Genomic DNA, 16466 nt, shown 5'->3' with positions numbered 1-16466 from the left:
CTTTGTGCTCTCACCTACACCTCTGACTTTACGGGGGGCTGTCCCCCACCACCTCTTTTGGAGAAGGAGTTAACTTAGAGCTCTAGTTAATAAAAACTCCTGGGCGTGACAAGAGTGTTTTAACCTACAAACTCCTCTGAAGGTTCTCTGGCCTGCCTGACAGGCTTGTCCGGCCGCATGTGATTGCTCACAGCTTCCCAACAGCGAGAGGCACGAGATACTTTAAACCTTCTAAAAACAGGTTCCTTAGAAAAGTTAGAAAACTATTAGTATAAGTATAGTGGGCTGATTAGAAATTGTATTGGTGAAGGGTTTTTCATTTGTTGAGCCAATGTTTGTTGCTAAGTCTCCACATCCCCTGCCCTTACACACATTAATGAATATATAGAAGAAATAAGTATTAACCTTTGGTATAAATCACGTTAGACCTTAGGCTAAGTAAATTCTTTCCTTAATTAAAACCCACTACACCCTCACCCTATATAGGAATGCAACTTTATTTGGGTGGCGTCTGTTTTAAGAATAATCACCCCTGGAGAAATAAGTGTTCTGGTTGACTGACCGCTGTCACAAGGAGAGGGTCATAAATTGTCAGCAGGCCCCCTGGCCAGAAGATGATGTAACACCTCTAAGACCTCTGTATACATTTGTATGAAACACCTGACTTTGATAAAAGTCAGGACTGCTGACCCCGTGTGACTTTTGCATAACATCTCAGTGTATAAAAGTAGACCATGGAAAATAAAGAATTGGGATCAGTTTCTCGAAATACTGGTCTCCCCATGTCACTCTCTCTCTCACTCTGGCTGAGTCTCCATCTGGAGCGTGGAACCCACCAAGCTTACTAATTTTGCCTGGGCTTCTAAGATCCGACCGGGGAGGCCTCAGTGTCTCCTCTCCTTCGGGAGAACGGAAGGACGCCTGTGGCCTACGTAAGTGGTGCAAGCTTCTTGTCTTGAAGTTTTATTGGTCTCCCGCGTAAACCAAGCTACTCAGCCTCTTTTCTCCACTGAATTTTCCTACTGAGCTATTCTCATTCTATTACTCTTTACATCTCTAATTAATATCTAATTGAAGCTATTGTATCCTGATCCTCGCCGACGCTGTCCCTGCTTCGAATACCCTGGATCAGCCAGGGCTGGACCCCGGCACATCACACAGTGTAAGTAGACATAAAAATAACCTCAAGAGCACTGATAATAGTAAAATGTAACCAAATCATGAGGAAACAGTTTTTATTATTTCCCTCTGTGATTATTGTTATTTATAAGAAATATAGATTTGTTCTTTGTCCTGGTTCCAGAACAGAGCTCCTAAAACTCTTGCAAATTTCTAAGTGAAGAGAGCCGTAAGAGTGTCCTTTGTCATGTGGACTTGGGAAAGCACCACAAGATGGGGTCTGGTTGCCAGGGGAACCCAAACCATGTGATTGGCAGGTTACAACCTTTGATCACCTTCACCCAATTACCACACTCCTGCCTCCAACCTCTGAAGAAAGTGGAAGTGAAAGTTGCTCAGTTGTATTCACTCTTTGAGACCCCATAGACTATATAGTCCATGGAATTCTCCAGGCCAGAATACTGGAGTGGGTAGCCTTTCTCTTCTCCAGGTAACCTTCCCAACCCAGGGATCGAACACAGGTCTCCCACATTGCAGGTGGATTCTTTACCAGTGGAGCCACCAGGGAAGCCCAAGAATACTGGAGTGGGTAGTCTATCCCTTCTCCAGCAGATCTTCCCAACCCAGGAATCAAACTGGGGTCTCCTGCATCGCAGGCAGATTCTTTACCAACTGAACTATCAGGGAAGCCTGCCTCCAACCTCTGGCAACCACAAATCTGTTGTTTCTGTGAATTTTTTTATATTCCACATATAAGTGAGATCACACAGTGCTTGTATTTCTGTGCCTGACGTTTCATTGAGCATAATGCCCTCAAGGCCCATCCATGCTGTTGCAAATGGCATGATTCCTCTTTTAAAAAAATTTTTTATGGCCAAACAGTGTGTGTGTGTGTGTGTGTGTGTATATCAATCACGTCTTCTTTATCCATTCATATGCTGATGGACACTTAGGTTGTTTCCACAACTTGGCCACTGTAAATAATGCTAAAGTAAACATGGCAGTACATGTTTGAGGTAGTCAGTCCACTTCCTTTAGATATATAACCATAAAGTGGAACCAGATCATATGATAGTTCTATTTTTAATTTTTTTGAGGAAATTTCAATATTGCTTTTTATAGTGGTTGTATATCAATTTACATTCTCACCAACAGAATACAAGGGTTCTCTTTTCTCCATATCCTTGCCAACACTTGTCATCTCCTGTCTCTCTGCCATTCCAATGGGTGTGAAGTGATAGCTCACTGTGGTTCTGATTTGCATTTCCCTAATGATTAGTGATGCTGAACACCTTTTCATGTACCTGTTGGCCGTCTGAACATTTCCTTTGGAAAAAAGTCTATTCAGGCCCTCTGCCTATTTAAAAATTGGATTTTTTTTGCTATTGAATTGTATGAATTCTTTATATATTTTAGATACTAGCCCCTTATCATATATGTGTCTGCAAATACTTTCTCCCATTCAGTAGGTTGCCTTTGCATTTTGTTGATCATTTCTTTTGCTGTGCAGAAGCTTTATTTTGAGGTAGTTCTACTTGTTTATTTTTCCCTTCGTTACTTGTGCTAACATTCTCCCCTTTACTTTGAGCTGGACCTAGTGACCAACTTCTAGTAAACAGAATATAGCAAACGTGATAAAATGACACTTCCAAGATTAGGTGACAAAGTGAACATGGTTTCCATCTGGTCATCTTTCTCCGATCACTCGCTGTGGGGGATACCAACTGCCATATCACAAGGTCATTCCAGCACGCTGAAGGGGAGGCCCACATCATGAGCAGCTGAGGCCAGCCAGCAACAGCAGGAGTGAACGTGGAAGTGGATCCTTCCCCAAGTGAGCCCTTATAGACTGCAGCCCCGGCTGGAGACTCGACTACATGCTCATGCTCAGACGCTCAGTTGTGTCTGACTCTTTGAGACCTCATGAACTGTAGCCCACCAGGTTCTTCTGTCCATGGGATTTTCCAGGCAAGTATATTGGAGTGGGTTGCCATTTCCAACCACCTCAAAATAGATCTGAGCCAGAATCTCCTACCTACTTGCTCCTGGGCTCCTGATCCACAGAAACTGTGAGGTAACAAATGTTTGTTGTTTCAAGGCTGCTAAGTTTCAGAGTAATTTGCTAGCAGCAACAGATAATCAATACAAGCCCAAAAAGGAGTATAACAGACATGAGACACCTGAAAGGGAAAAGTTGTGTGTAAGTAGCTGTCTCAGTAAGAGTGGAGAGGATGGATCAGAAGAGAGATTAGGTGAGAATTTTCCAAAACTGACCAATACCAGCAAAACACAATGTGAAGAGCGGTAAAAATCCTAAGCAGAACACAAAGAAAACCACACAAATGCACAGCACCGTAAAAATGTTGAAAACCTAAGGCAAAGAAAAAATTATATTAAAAGCAGCCAGAGATAAAGGACAGACTGCATTAAAAGAATAATAATAATACTAGCAGCTGACATCTCAGTAGACATATGGAAGTCAGAAGACAATAGAATGGAAGAAATAAGCAAAAATGGTCTATTCATATAATGGAGAACTATTCAGCAATAAAAAAACCAAAGTATTTATTATACATGCTACAACATGAATGAGCCTCCAGAAATTATTCTATGTGAAAGAAGCCAGACATAAAATACATACTGTATGATTTTCTACATATGAATCCAAATGATTCCATTCTTATGAAATGTCCATAATAGGTAAATATATAAAGACAGAAAGTAGACTAGTGGTTTCCTTGGACTAGAAATGGGAACAAGGAATATTTGGAATATTTGCAAATGAACATGGAAGATCTTTCCAGAGTGATGAAAATGTTCTAATGTTGGCTTATGGTCCCACCATAAATTTACTAAAAGCTATCAAACTATATGGTGTGAATTACTGGTTAACGCTACAGTATGTAAATTATACCCCAACAAATCTGTTTTAAGAAGAAGAAATTAGAATTACATTGTAGAAGTATTAAAAACAACCCCTGACAATGTAAAATTCTGTATCAAGGGAAAATTCTCTAAGAAATGGAGGCCAAAAATATATTTTCAGGCAAACAAAAACTCTGAGACTTCATCAGATCAGAAAATCTGCACTAAAGGAAATAGATATTGTTTGGGCAGAAAGAAAACAGCCCGAGATGGAAGCTTAAGGGTGAATGATGCTTAAGAGTGTAAGAACAATGCCAAGGGTAAATATGTGCTAAATTTAAAGGAATGCTGATTGCACAAAAGCACAATAATGTGCTACAGACTTCCAAATATACACAGAATTGAAATAGTTGAATAAATACCACATAGCAAAAGTGGAACAAATGGAATTTAAGAGTGCTACACATTGCATTGTCTGGAATGCAAGTAAATGTGCTAGTTTATTGTACACTTTAATAAGCTAAAAATGCACATTGAAATCTTAGGGTAACCAAGAAGAGAAGAGCAAGATAATGTACAAATTCTAAACTAACGGCGGAGAAAATATAAAGCAAAAAAAAAAAAAAAACCCACTAAATCAATTCCAAAGACTAGAAAGGAAATAAGAGAATATGGAATTGATGGGATAAATAGAAGACACTGAGTAATATGATAGATTTAAAACTAAATAGATTAGAAGTTTATTACCCACTAGAAAAGACCCTGATGATGGGAAAGATTGAAGGCAAAAGAAGGGGGCAGCAGAGAATGAGATGGTCAGATAGCATCACGGACTCAATGGACATGAATCTGAGCAAACTCCTCCAAGAGATAGTGGAGGACAGAGGAGGCTGGCGTGCTGCAGAACACGGGGTCGCAAAGAGCTGGACATGAATTAGCAACTGAACAACAACAACAAAGAACTACTTAAATGATAAAGATATACAAATTAATGCTTTTTAAACTCCAGCTATATTCCATTTATAAGAAACACATCTAAAATATGTGGCTATGGTATGAATGAATGCCAAAGAATGGATAAGGAGAATATCCTTCAAAAATGAGAAACAAAATCATTTCCAGACCAAAATAACTGAGAGCGTTTGGCACCAGCATAAAAATAGTAAAGGACATGGGACAGAATGTACTTCAGGCAGAAGGAAAGTCTAAGAAGCACAAGGGAAAAAAAAACACAGAAAAAGCTGAACATGTATATGAATTTAAACAACCACTGTCTTTGATAAAACAATAATGTTTTGTGGAGTTAAAAAAGAGAATTAAAATATATAATGATAGTATAATGTATAAGTCGGTAATGGTAGGATGTGTGTGAATAAATTAAAGTGTTTCAAAGCCTTGATATTTTCCAGGAGCAGAGTAAAGATATTACTTCCCCTGAGACTTTGATGAATTACTTATGTGCATCTCAATATCTAGGCTTACCATTAAAATAATAAAATAAGAATATACAGTTTCCAACTAGTGTGGGGTAGGGAGGAAACTACAGAATGAGAAAAAAATAATTCATAAAAGGGAGAGAATGTCATACAGACTCAACAGTAGAAAATATAAGGTAAAATGATAGACATATTGTATTGTACAGTAATTAGCCTCCAATTAAAATAAATAAATTTATATATTAAAAAATTTTTTTTAATTTTATTATTATTTTTTTTTACTTTACAATATTGTATTGGTTTTGCCATACATCAACACGCATCCGCCATAGGTGTACATGTGTTCCCCATCCTGAACCCCCCTCCCACCTCCCTCCCCATACCATCCCTCTGGGTCATGCCAGTGCACCAGCCCCAGGCTTCCTGTATCCTGCATCAAACCTGGACTGGCGATTCGTTTCTTATATGATATTATACATGTTTTAATGCCATTCTCCCAAGTCAACCCTGCCCCCTCTCCCACAGAGTCCAAAAGACTGTTCTATACATCTGTGTCTCTTTTGCTGTCTCGCATACAGGGTTGTCGTTACCATCTTTCTAAATTCCATATATATGTGTTAGTATACTGTATTGGTGTTTTTCTTTCTGACTTACTTCACTCTGTATAATAGGCTCCAGTTTCATCCACCTCATTAGAACTGATTCAAATGTATTCTTTTTAATGGCTGAGTAATACTCCATTGTGTATATGGACCACAGCTTTCTTATCCATTCATCTGCTGATGGACATCTAGGTTGCTTCCATGTCCTGGCTATTATAAACAGTGCTGTGATGAACATTGGGGTACACGTGTCTCTTTCAATTCTGGTTTCCTTGGTGTGTATGCCCAGCAGTGGGATTGCTGGGTCATATGGCAGTTCTATTTCCAGTTTTTTAAGGAATCTCCATACTGTTCTCCATAGTGGCTGTACTAGTTTGTATTCCCACCAACAGTGTACGAGGGTTCCCTTTTCTCTACACACTCTCAAGCATTTATTGCTTGTAGACTTTTAGATTGCAGCCATTCTGACTGGCGTGAAATGGTACCTCATTGTGGTTTTGATTTGCATTTTTCTGATAATGAGTGATGTTGAGCATCTTTTCATGTGTTTGTTAGCCATCTGTATGTCTTCTTTGGAGAAATGTCTATTTAGTTCTTTGGCCCATTTTTTGATTGGGTCGTTTATTTTTCTGGAATTGAGCTGTAGGAGTTGCTTGTGTATTTTTGAGATTAGATGTCAGTTGCTTCATTTGCTATTATTTTCTCCCATTCTGAAGGCTGTCTTTTCACCTTGCTTATAGTTTCCTTTGTTGTGCAGAAGCTTTTAATTTTAATTAGAACCCATTTGTTTTTATTTTTGCTTTTATTTCCAATATTCTGGGAGGTGGGTCATAGAGGATCCTGCTGTAATGTATGTCAGAGAGTGTTTTGCCTATTTTCTCCTCTAGGAGTTTTATAGTTTCTCGTCTTATGTTTAGATCTTTAATCCATTTTGAGTTTATTTTTGTGTATGGTGCTAGAAAGTGTTCTAGTTTCATTCTTTTACAAGTGGTTGACCAGTTTTCCCAGCACCACTTGTTAAAGAGATTGTCTTTTCTCCATTGTATATTCTTGCCTCCTTTGTCAAAGATAAGGTGTCCATAGGTGTGTAGGTTTATCTCTGGGCTTTCTATTTTGTTGCATTGATCTATATTTCTGTCTTTGTGCCAGTACCATACAGTCTTGATGACTGTGGCTTTGTAGTAGAGCCTGAAGTCAGGCAGGTTGATTCCTCCAGTTCCATTCTTCTTTCTCAAGATTGCTTTGGCTATTCGAGGTTTTTTGTATTTCCATACAAATTGTGAAATTATTTGTTCTAGCTCTGTGAAAAATACCATTGGTAGCTTGATAGGTATTGCATTGAATCTATAGATTGCTTTGGGTAGTATACTCATTTTCACTATATTGATTCTTCTGATCCATGAACATGGTATATTTCTGCATCTATTAGTGTCCTCTTTGATATTTTAAAAAATGATAGATATAAATTTTAATATATCATAAATAATACTCATAAATAGCCTGCATATTTTATTTCAAAGACAAACATTACCAGACTGGGTAAAATAATACTGACCTGGTCTCCTTGCCACTTTATGGCCCAGTGTGGCTGCCTGGGAAGTTTACCAGGGAGGCCCCCTCAAAGCCTTCCTAGCACTGAGCCAGCATTCCTGCTTCATTCAAATAGCTTGGTGGATGAATCAGCCAATGCCAGAGCTGCCCTACCTTGGGAAATCTTTTTTTTTTTCTTTTAATTGGAGGCTAATTACTTTACAATATGGTCGTGGTTTTTGCCATATATTCACATGAAGGCAATGGCACCACACTCCAGTACTCTTGCCTGGAAAATCCCATGGATGGAGGAGCCTGGTGGGCCGCAGTCCATGGGGTTGCTAAGAGTCGGACAAGACTCAGAGACTTCACTTTCACTTTTCACTTTCCTGCATTAGAGAAGGCAATGGCAACCCACTCCACTGTTCTTGCCTGGAGAATCCCAGGGATGGGGGAGCCTTGTGGGCTGCCGTCTATGGGGTCGCACAGAGTCAGACATGACTAAAGTGACTTAGCAGCAGCAGCAGCAGCACATGAATCAACCATGGGTGTACATGTGTTCCCCATCTTGAACCCCTCTCCCACCTCATTCCCTATCCCATCCCTCAGGGTCATCCCAGTGCACCAGCCCTGAGCACCCTGTCTCATGCATCGAACCTGGACTGGCAATCTATTTCACATATGATAATATACATGTTTCAGTGCTATTTTAAATGAGATAATAAACCTTCCTAATTGTCTAAACCAGTCGAGTTCGGTTTATCTGTTACTTAGAGTCAAAAGCATCTCAACTGATACAATGCCACTTTTTGCTTTTCATTCCTAGGATTTTATGTTAAAATTATGTTTGTTGGATGATATTATATTCAATATTTTCTACACTAATGAATATCAGAGGCTGGAAGACTATTCAGTGAGGATGTTACAGAAAGGATTCAAACACTGGGCAACGTTTAAGTACCCTTCCAACCCTAAGATTCCTGGAATCTATGGTTTTGTATTCACTTACCGAATGAAGATTTCTTCCATAGTGGTGACAGAGGCCCCAAAGCTGGCAATGCCCAGCTCTTCCTGCCTCAGTTCCAAGTCCGTAAACAGAGCTTCAAAGCTGGAAGGGAAGAGCAGTTTTATTCATCAAAGGTGGGAGTTGAATCCCTCCTCATTACCCTTGGCTTTCTACAAAGGAAAAAGCACGGACTATGGAGTTAAGAAGATATTTGTTCAAGTCTCAATTCTGTCCCTCTTGAGCTTCATGACTCTGAACTTGAACAATGAGCATAAATAATACCATTTACTTCAAAACTTTCTGTAAGGATAAATCAAATATACACCTAGCACACTGCAGGTGCAAAGTAAATATTAATTCATCTCTGAAATCATATCAAGCATCTTTTCTGACTAAAACACTATAAGACTAGAAATCAACTACATGAAAAAAAACCCTGCAAAACCACAAATGCATGGAGGCTAAACAACATGCTACTAAACAACTGATGAGTCACTGAAGAAATCAAAGAAGAAATTTAAAAATACCTAGAGACAAATGAAAATGAAGCCAAGATAATACAAAATCTACATGATGTGGCAAAAGAAAGAAGCTCTAAGATGGAAGTTTATAGTGATACAAGCCAACCTCAGGAAACAAGAAAATTTTAAAATGACCTAAACTGAACCTAGAGGAACAAGAAAAAACAAAACCCAAAGTTAGCAGAAGGAAATAAATCATAAATATTAGAGAAGAAACGAATAAAGACCAAAAACAATAGAAAAAAGCAATGAAACTAAGAGGAGTTTCTTTGAAAAGATAAATAAACTGATGAACCTTTAGCTAGACTCATTAAGAAAAACAGAGAGTGGGCCAAAATCAATTGAATCAGAAATGAAAAAGGGGAAGCTACAATGGACACCACGAAAACACAAAGGAATATAAGAACTTTATATGAACAGTCATACACCAATAACATGGACAATAAAGAAGAAATGGGCAAATTCACAGAAATTCAAGACTGAGCCAGGAAGAAATAGAAAATATGAAGAGATCAACTATCAGTAATGAAACTGAATCAGAAATAATTTTTAAAAACTCCCAACAAACAAAAGTCCAGGACCAGCTGGTTTCACAGGTGAATTCTACCAAACATTTAGAGAAGAAAAATCCTTCTCAAGCTATTCCAAAAAATTGCAGAGGACATAATGCTTCCAAACTCATTCTATAAGGCCCTGATACCAAAACCAGACAAAGATATCACACAGAAAAAGAAAATTACATGCCAATATCACTGATGAGCATAGATGCAAAAATTCTGAACAAAATAGTGGCAAACTGAATTCAACAACATATTAAAAGGTTCACATACTGTGATCAAGTGGGATTTATTTCAGGGATGCAAGTGTTGGTTCAGTATCTGCAAATCAATCAATGTGATACACCACATTAACAAACTAGAGAATAAAACTCACATGATTGTCTCAACAGATGAAGGAAAATTTTCTGGGCAAATTCAATATCCATTTATGGTAAAAACTCTCCACAGAGTGGGAATAGAAGGAACGTTCCTCAACATAATAAAGGCCACATATAAGCCCACAGCTAACATCACATTTGATGTGAAAAACCGCAAGTATTTCCTCTAAGATCAGGAACAAGACAAAGATGCTCACTCTTACCACTTTCATTCAACATAGTTTTGGAAGTCCTGGCCACAACAATTGGACAAGAAAAGAAATAGAAGAAATCCATATTGGAAAGGAAGAAGTAAAGCTGTCTCCATTATCAGGTGACATGATACTATATGTAGAAAATCCTCAAGATGCCATAAAAAAGCTACTAGAACTCATCAATGAATTTGTAAAATTTAAAGGATACAAAGTTAATATACAGAACTCTATTGTTCTATATTGTTCTGTTCTGTACACAGAGCTCTGTACACTTACAAAAAATTATCAGAAAGGAGAATGAAGGAAACAATTTCATTTACCATCACATAAAGAACATTATAGCATATATAGATAAAAACATTATAGATAAAAGACCAGTACTTGGAAAGCCATAAGGCACTGATGAAAGAAACTGAAGACAATACAAACAGGTAGAAAGATACACTTGTTCTTAGATTGGAAGAATTATTATTGTTAAACTGACCATACAATCCAAGGCAATCTACAGATTCAATGCGATCTCTATCAAGATACCAATGACATTTTTGACAGAACTAGAACAAATAATTCTAAAATCTGTATGGAAACATAAGAGGGCCTGAATAGCCAAAGCCATCTTGAGAAAAAAAAAGGACTAGAGCTGGAAGTATCACATAAAGCGATAGTAATCAAAACAGTATGGTATTGGCACAGAAACAGACAAGTGGATCAATGGAACAGAACAGAGAACCCAGAATAAGCCCACACAGCTACAGCCAATCAGTTTACAACAAAGGAGACAAGAACAGGCAATGGGGAAACCCAGTCTCTTTGTTAAGCTGTGCTGAGAAATAAACTGGACAGCTACATGTAAAAGAATGAAATTAGAACATTTTCTCACACCATATACAAAAATAAACTCAAAATGGACTAAGACCTAAATGGAAGACCAGAAATCATAAAACTCCTAGAAGAAAACAAAGGCAGAACACAGTTTCACACGAACCATAACAATATTTTTTTGGATCTATATCCTAAGGCAAAGAAAACAAAAGCAAAAACAAATGGGACTTAATTAAACTTAAAAGCTTTTGCACCAGCAAAGGAAACTATTGACAAAAAAAAAAGATTAGCTACTGAAATGGGAAAAAATATTTGCAAATAGTATGTGACATGAGTCTGAGTGAACTCCGGGAGCTGGTGATGGACAGGGAGGCCTGGTGTGCTGCGATTCATGGGGTCGCAAAAAGTCGGACATGACTGAGCGACTGAACTGAACTGAACTGAACTGATAAGGGGTTAATATCCAAAAACATATAAATGGCTCACTGAACTCAATATCAAAAAGACAAACAACCTAATTTTAAAATGGGCAGAAGACCTGAATAGGCATTTTTCCAGCTTGCATGGAAGGGTGTGAAAGTCACTGTGAAGTAGACTGAGTAATTCATGGGCAATGAGATAAAGCAGGCAACATGATTAACCTATTTTTAGAAAGCTTCACCTGCGCAGGGTTACAGGACATGGAGTGGTGGCTGGAAAGAGAGGCAGGCTCAAGACAGTGTATCTCCAGAGCACACTAATATGTTCATGGACATGAGCCAAAGAAGAGAAGTAGATGATGTAGATGAAAGAGGAAATAACCAAACCAGCAAACTCCCAAGACCAAGTGGCTGAGTACTTGAGCTGGTGTTGAAAAAAGCAAGTTTGTAGGTCTGTTAAAAGGGATAAATAGAGTACTTGTTGGATGGTGTTTACTTTCTCAATGAAGTATAACTAAGATTCCTATCCAAAAGAAACATGAGGACTGAGGAGAGGGAGAGAGGGACATGTTGGGAATGAGTCTGAGGTCTGAAATAATTACAAGGCTGACCCTGGCTCCCACCCCACATCGAAAATCCACTTATAACTTTATAGTTCAGTTCAGTTCAGTTCAGTTGCTCACTTGTGTTCGACTCTTTGATACCCCATGAATCACAGCACGCCAGGCCTCCCTGTCCATCACAAACTCCCAGAGTTCACTCAGACTCACGTCCATCGAGTCAGTGATGCCATCCAGCCATCTCATCCTCTGTTGTCCCCTTCTCCTCCTGCCCCCAATCCCTCCCAGCATCAGAGTCTTTTCCAATGAGTCAACTCTTCACATGAGGTGGCCACAGTACTGGAGTTTCAGTCCAAATGTTCTGCATCTACAGACTTAACCAAACGAGGGGTAGTGCAGTACCATAGTAACCTATTTATTGAAAAATCCAGGTATAAGTGGACTCACATAGTTCAAACCTGTGTCGTTCAAGGGTCAACTGTAATATAAAGGAAAATCAAGTACAGTTTTCATCTGAGCCCAGTTACTTGGGTGCCTGTAATTAGAGTTCACACAGTCAAGGGCCCCTCTGATGCCATCATAATTTTATTTTAATCTGAAAGCAGCTGGGAGCCATCAGGGGTTTTTAAGGAGGGAGGGAACATGATCACAAGGCTTCCCTGGTGGCTCAGATGGTAAAGAACCCTCCTGCCAATGAAGGAGATGCAGGTTCGATCCTTGGGTCAGGAAGATCCCCTGCAGAAGGAAATGGCAAACCACTCCAGTATTCTTCCCTGGGAAATCCCATGGACAGAGGAGCCTGGAGGGCTACAGTCCATGGGGCTGCAAAAGAGTCAGATGTGACTTAGTGACTAAACAACAACAGAGTCCTATATTTTCAAGTGCACTCTGGCTGGAGTGTGGTGTCTTTCTGCTGCTGCTGCTAAGTCGCTTCAGTCGTGTCCGACTCTGTGTGACCCCATAGACGGCAGCCTACCAGGCTTCCCCGTCCCTGGGATTCTCCAGGCAAGAACACTGGAGTGGGTTGCCATTGCCTTCTATCAAAGGCCTAGAAATCCAAACCATTACAGAATTGAGAGCCCTTGGTGAGGACAGGGACAAGAGAGATGACTGAACACTGAGCACATGCAAAAAATGACTCCAGCCCTCTCAGGTCCATACCTGTGTGCGCTCTCTTTAGGAAGGATAAATGTTAGCTCTTCTCCAATGCTAGACTGGAAAACTGCATTTGGTATGTGCTGGTAAACCAGAAGAGAAATCTTCTCTGTGTCACAATGTGGTTTTCTTACCAGAGTTATATAATATCCTGCACCTGAAACATTTAAAAGATCATGAAATGGTTTTTCTCTTTTTAGTTACCCTTAGTGTTCAATAGCCTAGAACATGACAGCTCCATAGGCTAGACAAGCTGGAGAGCTGTGGTGAATTTGCCTTGGAAGGTCTATAACACTATTCTTGAGTCTCTCCTTTGACTCCGTAGTTGGGAGGTGATAACAGCATTTAGCGATACTAGGAAAAATAAAAGGAGGGCTGCATTAAAGGCAACACTCTGCTTAAGGGATAACTAATGTGGAGAAGTGAAAATTGAGCAGAGAGAGACCTTGAACATTAAGGTTAAGAACAAAAGTATCTCTTTCATAATTAAATTATGTTTTGAGAATACATACCCTATGGTATTCTAAATATTCTTTCAGAAGCTACTAGTAACACTTGTTACTACATTGCTGGCACTGTGGTCACTCAACAAACATTCACTGAGCTCTTGTGACCTGACAGGTACTTTTCTAGATACTGAGCATATAGCAGCAGATCAAACAGTCAAAAATCCCTATCATCACTCAAGGAGCTTTCATTACAGGAACGTGAGACATATGATAAGGTAAATAAGTAAATCAAGACCATATTAGTGATAAGTGCTAAGGCAAAAGATGAACAGGAAGGGGATACAGAGTATGGGGGATCATGACTTTGAAGCTGGGGAAGGCCTTACTGAGAATGTGACATCTCTGAAAGGACTAAAGACCTGAGGAAGAGGAGGCGGCATGGTGATACGTGGGCTGGGATGCAGGAGGAGGCCCATGTCCTGGATCAGAAAGGGGGCCCTGAGGCGGGAGCAGAAGAATATCAGGAGAAATGGCTGGGGAAGCAGGACCAGGCTAAGCAAGGTGTTTGAGCAGCTCCCAGGACCCTGCCTTCTCCTTTCACAAAGTGGGATGGGGAGTCATCGGTGGACTGAGCAGCAGAGTGGCACACTCCTTCTGACAAGTGGGCCAGAGGCCAGCTGTGGGCTGGAAGCAACTTCAATGATCCAGGTAGGGAGACAGTACGCTGGGCCAGGGTGTGAGGAAGGCAGGGCCACGGGGATTGGCAGATGGATCAGATACGGGCTATGAGAGACATAGAGGATCAGGGAGCCCCGAGATTCTGGCCACGCTGCTAAAAGGATGGCGCTGCCTTTACTGTGGGTGAGCTAGTGTGTTGGTCAAGAGCTGGAGTTCAGCTGTGCCATCAGCCGTGGACAGTCCAACAGATACGTTCACTGTCTAGGGGTGTGCAGAGTAAGCAGTTAGACACACAAGTCTGGAGTTCAGCTGAGAGGTCCTGCAGAGACATTTTTCAGCACAGATACGTATAAGTCAGGACACTGAATGAGACCACCAAGTCAGTGAGCAGGGGAAAAAATAGTGACGCGACCTGGGCACTTCCAAGCCTAGAAGTAGAAGTGATGCACAGGAGCAGTCAGAGACACTAGAGGGAAACCCAGACGGCTGGGGGCCAGGAAAAGAGGGGGATGTCTGTGGCGAGATGTCCAGCAGGAGTGCGCCCTGCTGTGGAGAGAACAACTCGTCCTATGCAGGCATTAGCTCCCTCTTTGAGGAACAAGGTCTCTTAATCTTCATTTTAATAAAAGAAAATAATAGAATGGGAAAGACTAGAGATCTCTTCAAGAAAATTAGAGATATCAACGGAATATTTCATCCAAAGATTGACACAATAAAGGACAGAAACGGTACAGACCTAACAAAAGCAGAAGATATTGAGAAGAGGTGTCAAGAATACACAAAAGAACTGTACAAAAAAGATCTTCAAGGCCCAGATAACCACAATGGTGTGATCACTTACCCAGAGCCAGATACCCTGGAATGTGAAGTCAAGTGGGACTTAGGAAGCATCACAAGGAATAAAGCTAGTGGAGGTGATGGAATTCCAGCTGAGCTATTTCAATGCCTAAAAGATGATGCTGTGGAAGTGCTGCACTTAATATGCCAAGAAGTTTGGAAAACTCAGCAGTGGCCACAGGACTGGAAAAGGTCAGTTTTCATTCCAATCCCAAAGAAAGGCAATGCCAAAGAATGCTCAAACTACTGCACAATTGCACTCATCTCACACACTGCAAAGTAATGCTCAAAATTATCCAAGTGAGGCTTCAACAGTACGTGAACCATGAACTTCCAGATGTTCAAGCTGGATTTAGAAAAGGCAGAGGAACCAGAGATCAAATTGCCAACATCCATTGGATCACTGAAAAAGCAAGAGAGTTCCAGAAAAACATCTACTTCTGCTTTATTGATTATGCCAAAGTCTTCGACTGTGTAGATCTCAACAAACTGTGGAAAATTCTTCAAGAGGGGGGAATACCAGACCACCTGAAATGCCCCCTGCGAAATCTGTATGCAGGTCAAGGAGCAACAGTTAGAACTGGACATGGAACAAGAGACTGGTTCCAAATTGGGAAAGGAGTACGTCAAGGCTGTATATGGTCGCTCTGTTTACTTAACTTATATTCAGAGTACATCATGCGAAATGCTGGACTGGGTGAAGCACAAGCTGGAATCATGATTGCCAGAAGAAATATCAATAACCTCAGATAAGTAGATGATGACACCCTTATGGCAGAAAGTGAAGACGACCTAAAGAGCCTCTTGATAAAAGTGAAAGAGAAGAGTGAAAAAGCTGGCTTAAAACTCAACATTCAGAAAACTAAGATCATGGCATCTGGTCCCATCACTTAATGGTAAACAGATGGGGAAACAATGCAAACAGTGAGAGACTTTATTTTCTTGGGCTCCAAAATCACTGCAGATGGTGACCACAGCCATGAAATTAAAAGATGCTTGCTCCTTAGAAGAAAAGCTATGACCAACTTACACAGCATATTAAAAGCAGAGACATTACTTTTCCAACAAAGGTCTGTCTAGTCAAAACTATAGTTTTCCTGTGGTCATGTATGGATGTGAGAGTTGGACTATAAAGAAATCTGAGAGCTGAAGAATTGCTGCTTTTGAACTGTGGTGTTGGAGAAGACTCTTGAGAGTCCCTTGGACTTCAAGGAGATCCAACCAGTCCATCCTAAGGGAAATCAGTCCTGAATATTCATTGGAAGGACTGATGCTGAAACTGAAGCTCCAATACTTTGGCCACCTGATGCAAAGAGCTGACTCATTTGAAAAGACC

General features: G+C 40.2%; 1 protein-coding gene across 4 annotated transcripts in view; it reads right to left on the bottom strand.

The window, feature by feature from the left end:
• Nucleotides 1-16466, bottom strand: part of LOC109578063 (ATP-binding cassette sub-family A member 17-like) — a 111479-nt gene that overhangs the window by 34674 nt on the left and 60339 nt on the right. For 3 of the 4 annotated variants that reach the window (XM_070779470.1, XM_070779472.1, XM_070779471.1), the window contains 2 exons: nucleotides 13173-13323; nucleotides 8562-8660 (listed from right to left, as the gene is read on the bottom strand). In XM_070779470.1, the coding sequence (XP_070635571.1) occupies nucleotides 8562-8660; nucleotides 13173-13323 (250 nt within the window). The remainder of the gene's footprint in view (nucleotides 1-8561; nucleotides 8661-13172; nucleotides 13324-16466) is intronic. The other variant, XM_070779473.1, reaches the window with a different exon arrangement.

The sequence above is a fragment of the Bos indicus genome, chromosome 25 (assembly GCF_029378745.1).
Source record: "Bos indicus isolate NIAB-ARS_2022 breed Sahiwal x Tharparkar chromosome 25, NIAB-ARS_B.indTharparkar_mat_pri_1.0, whole genome shotgun sequence".
In the NCBI taxonomy this organism is placed as follows: domain Eukaryota; kingdom Metazoa; phylum Chordata; class Mammalia; order Artiodactyla; family Bovidae; genus Bos; species Bos indicus.
This window is presented reverse-complemented; position numbering and strand designations above follow the sequence as displayed.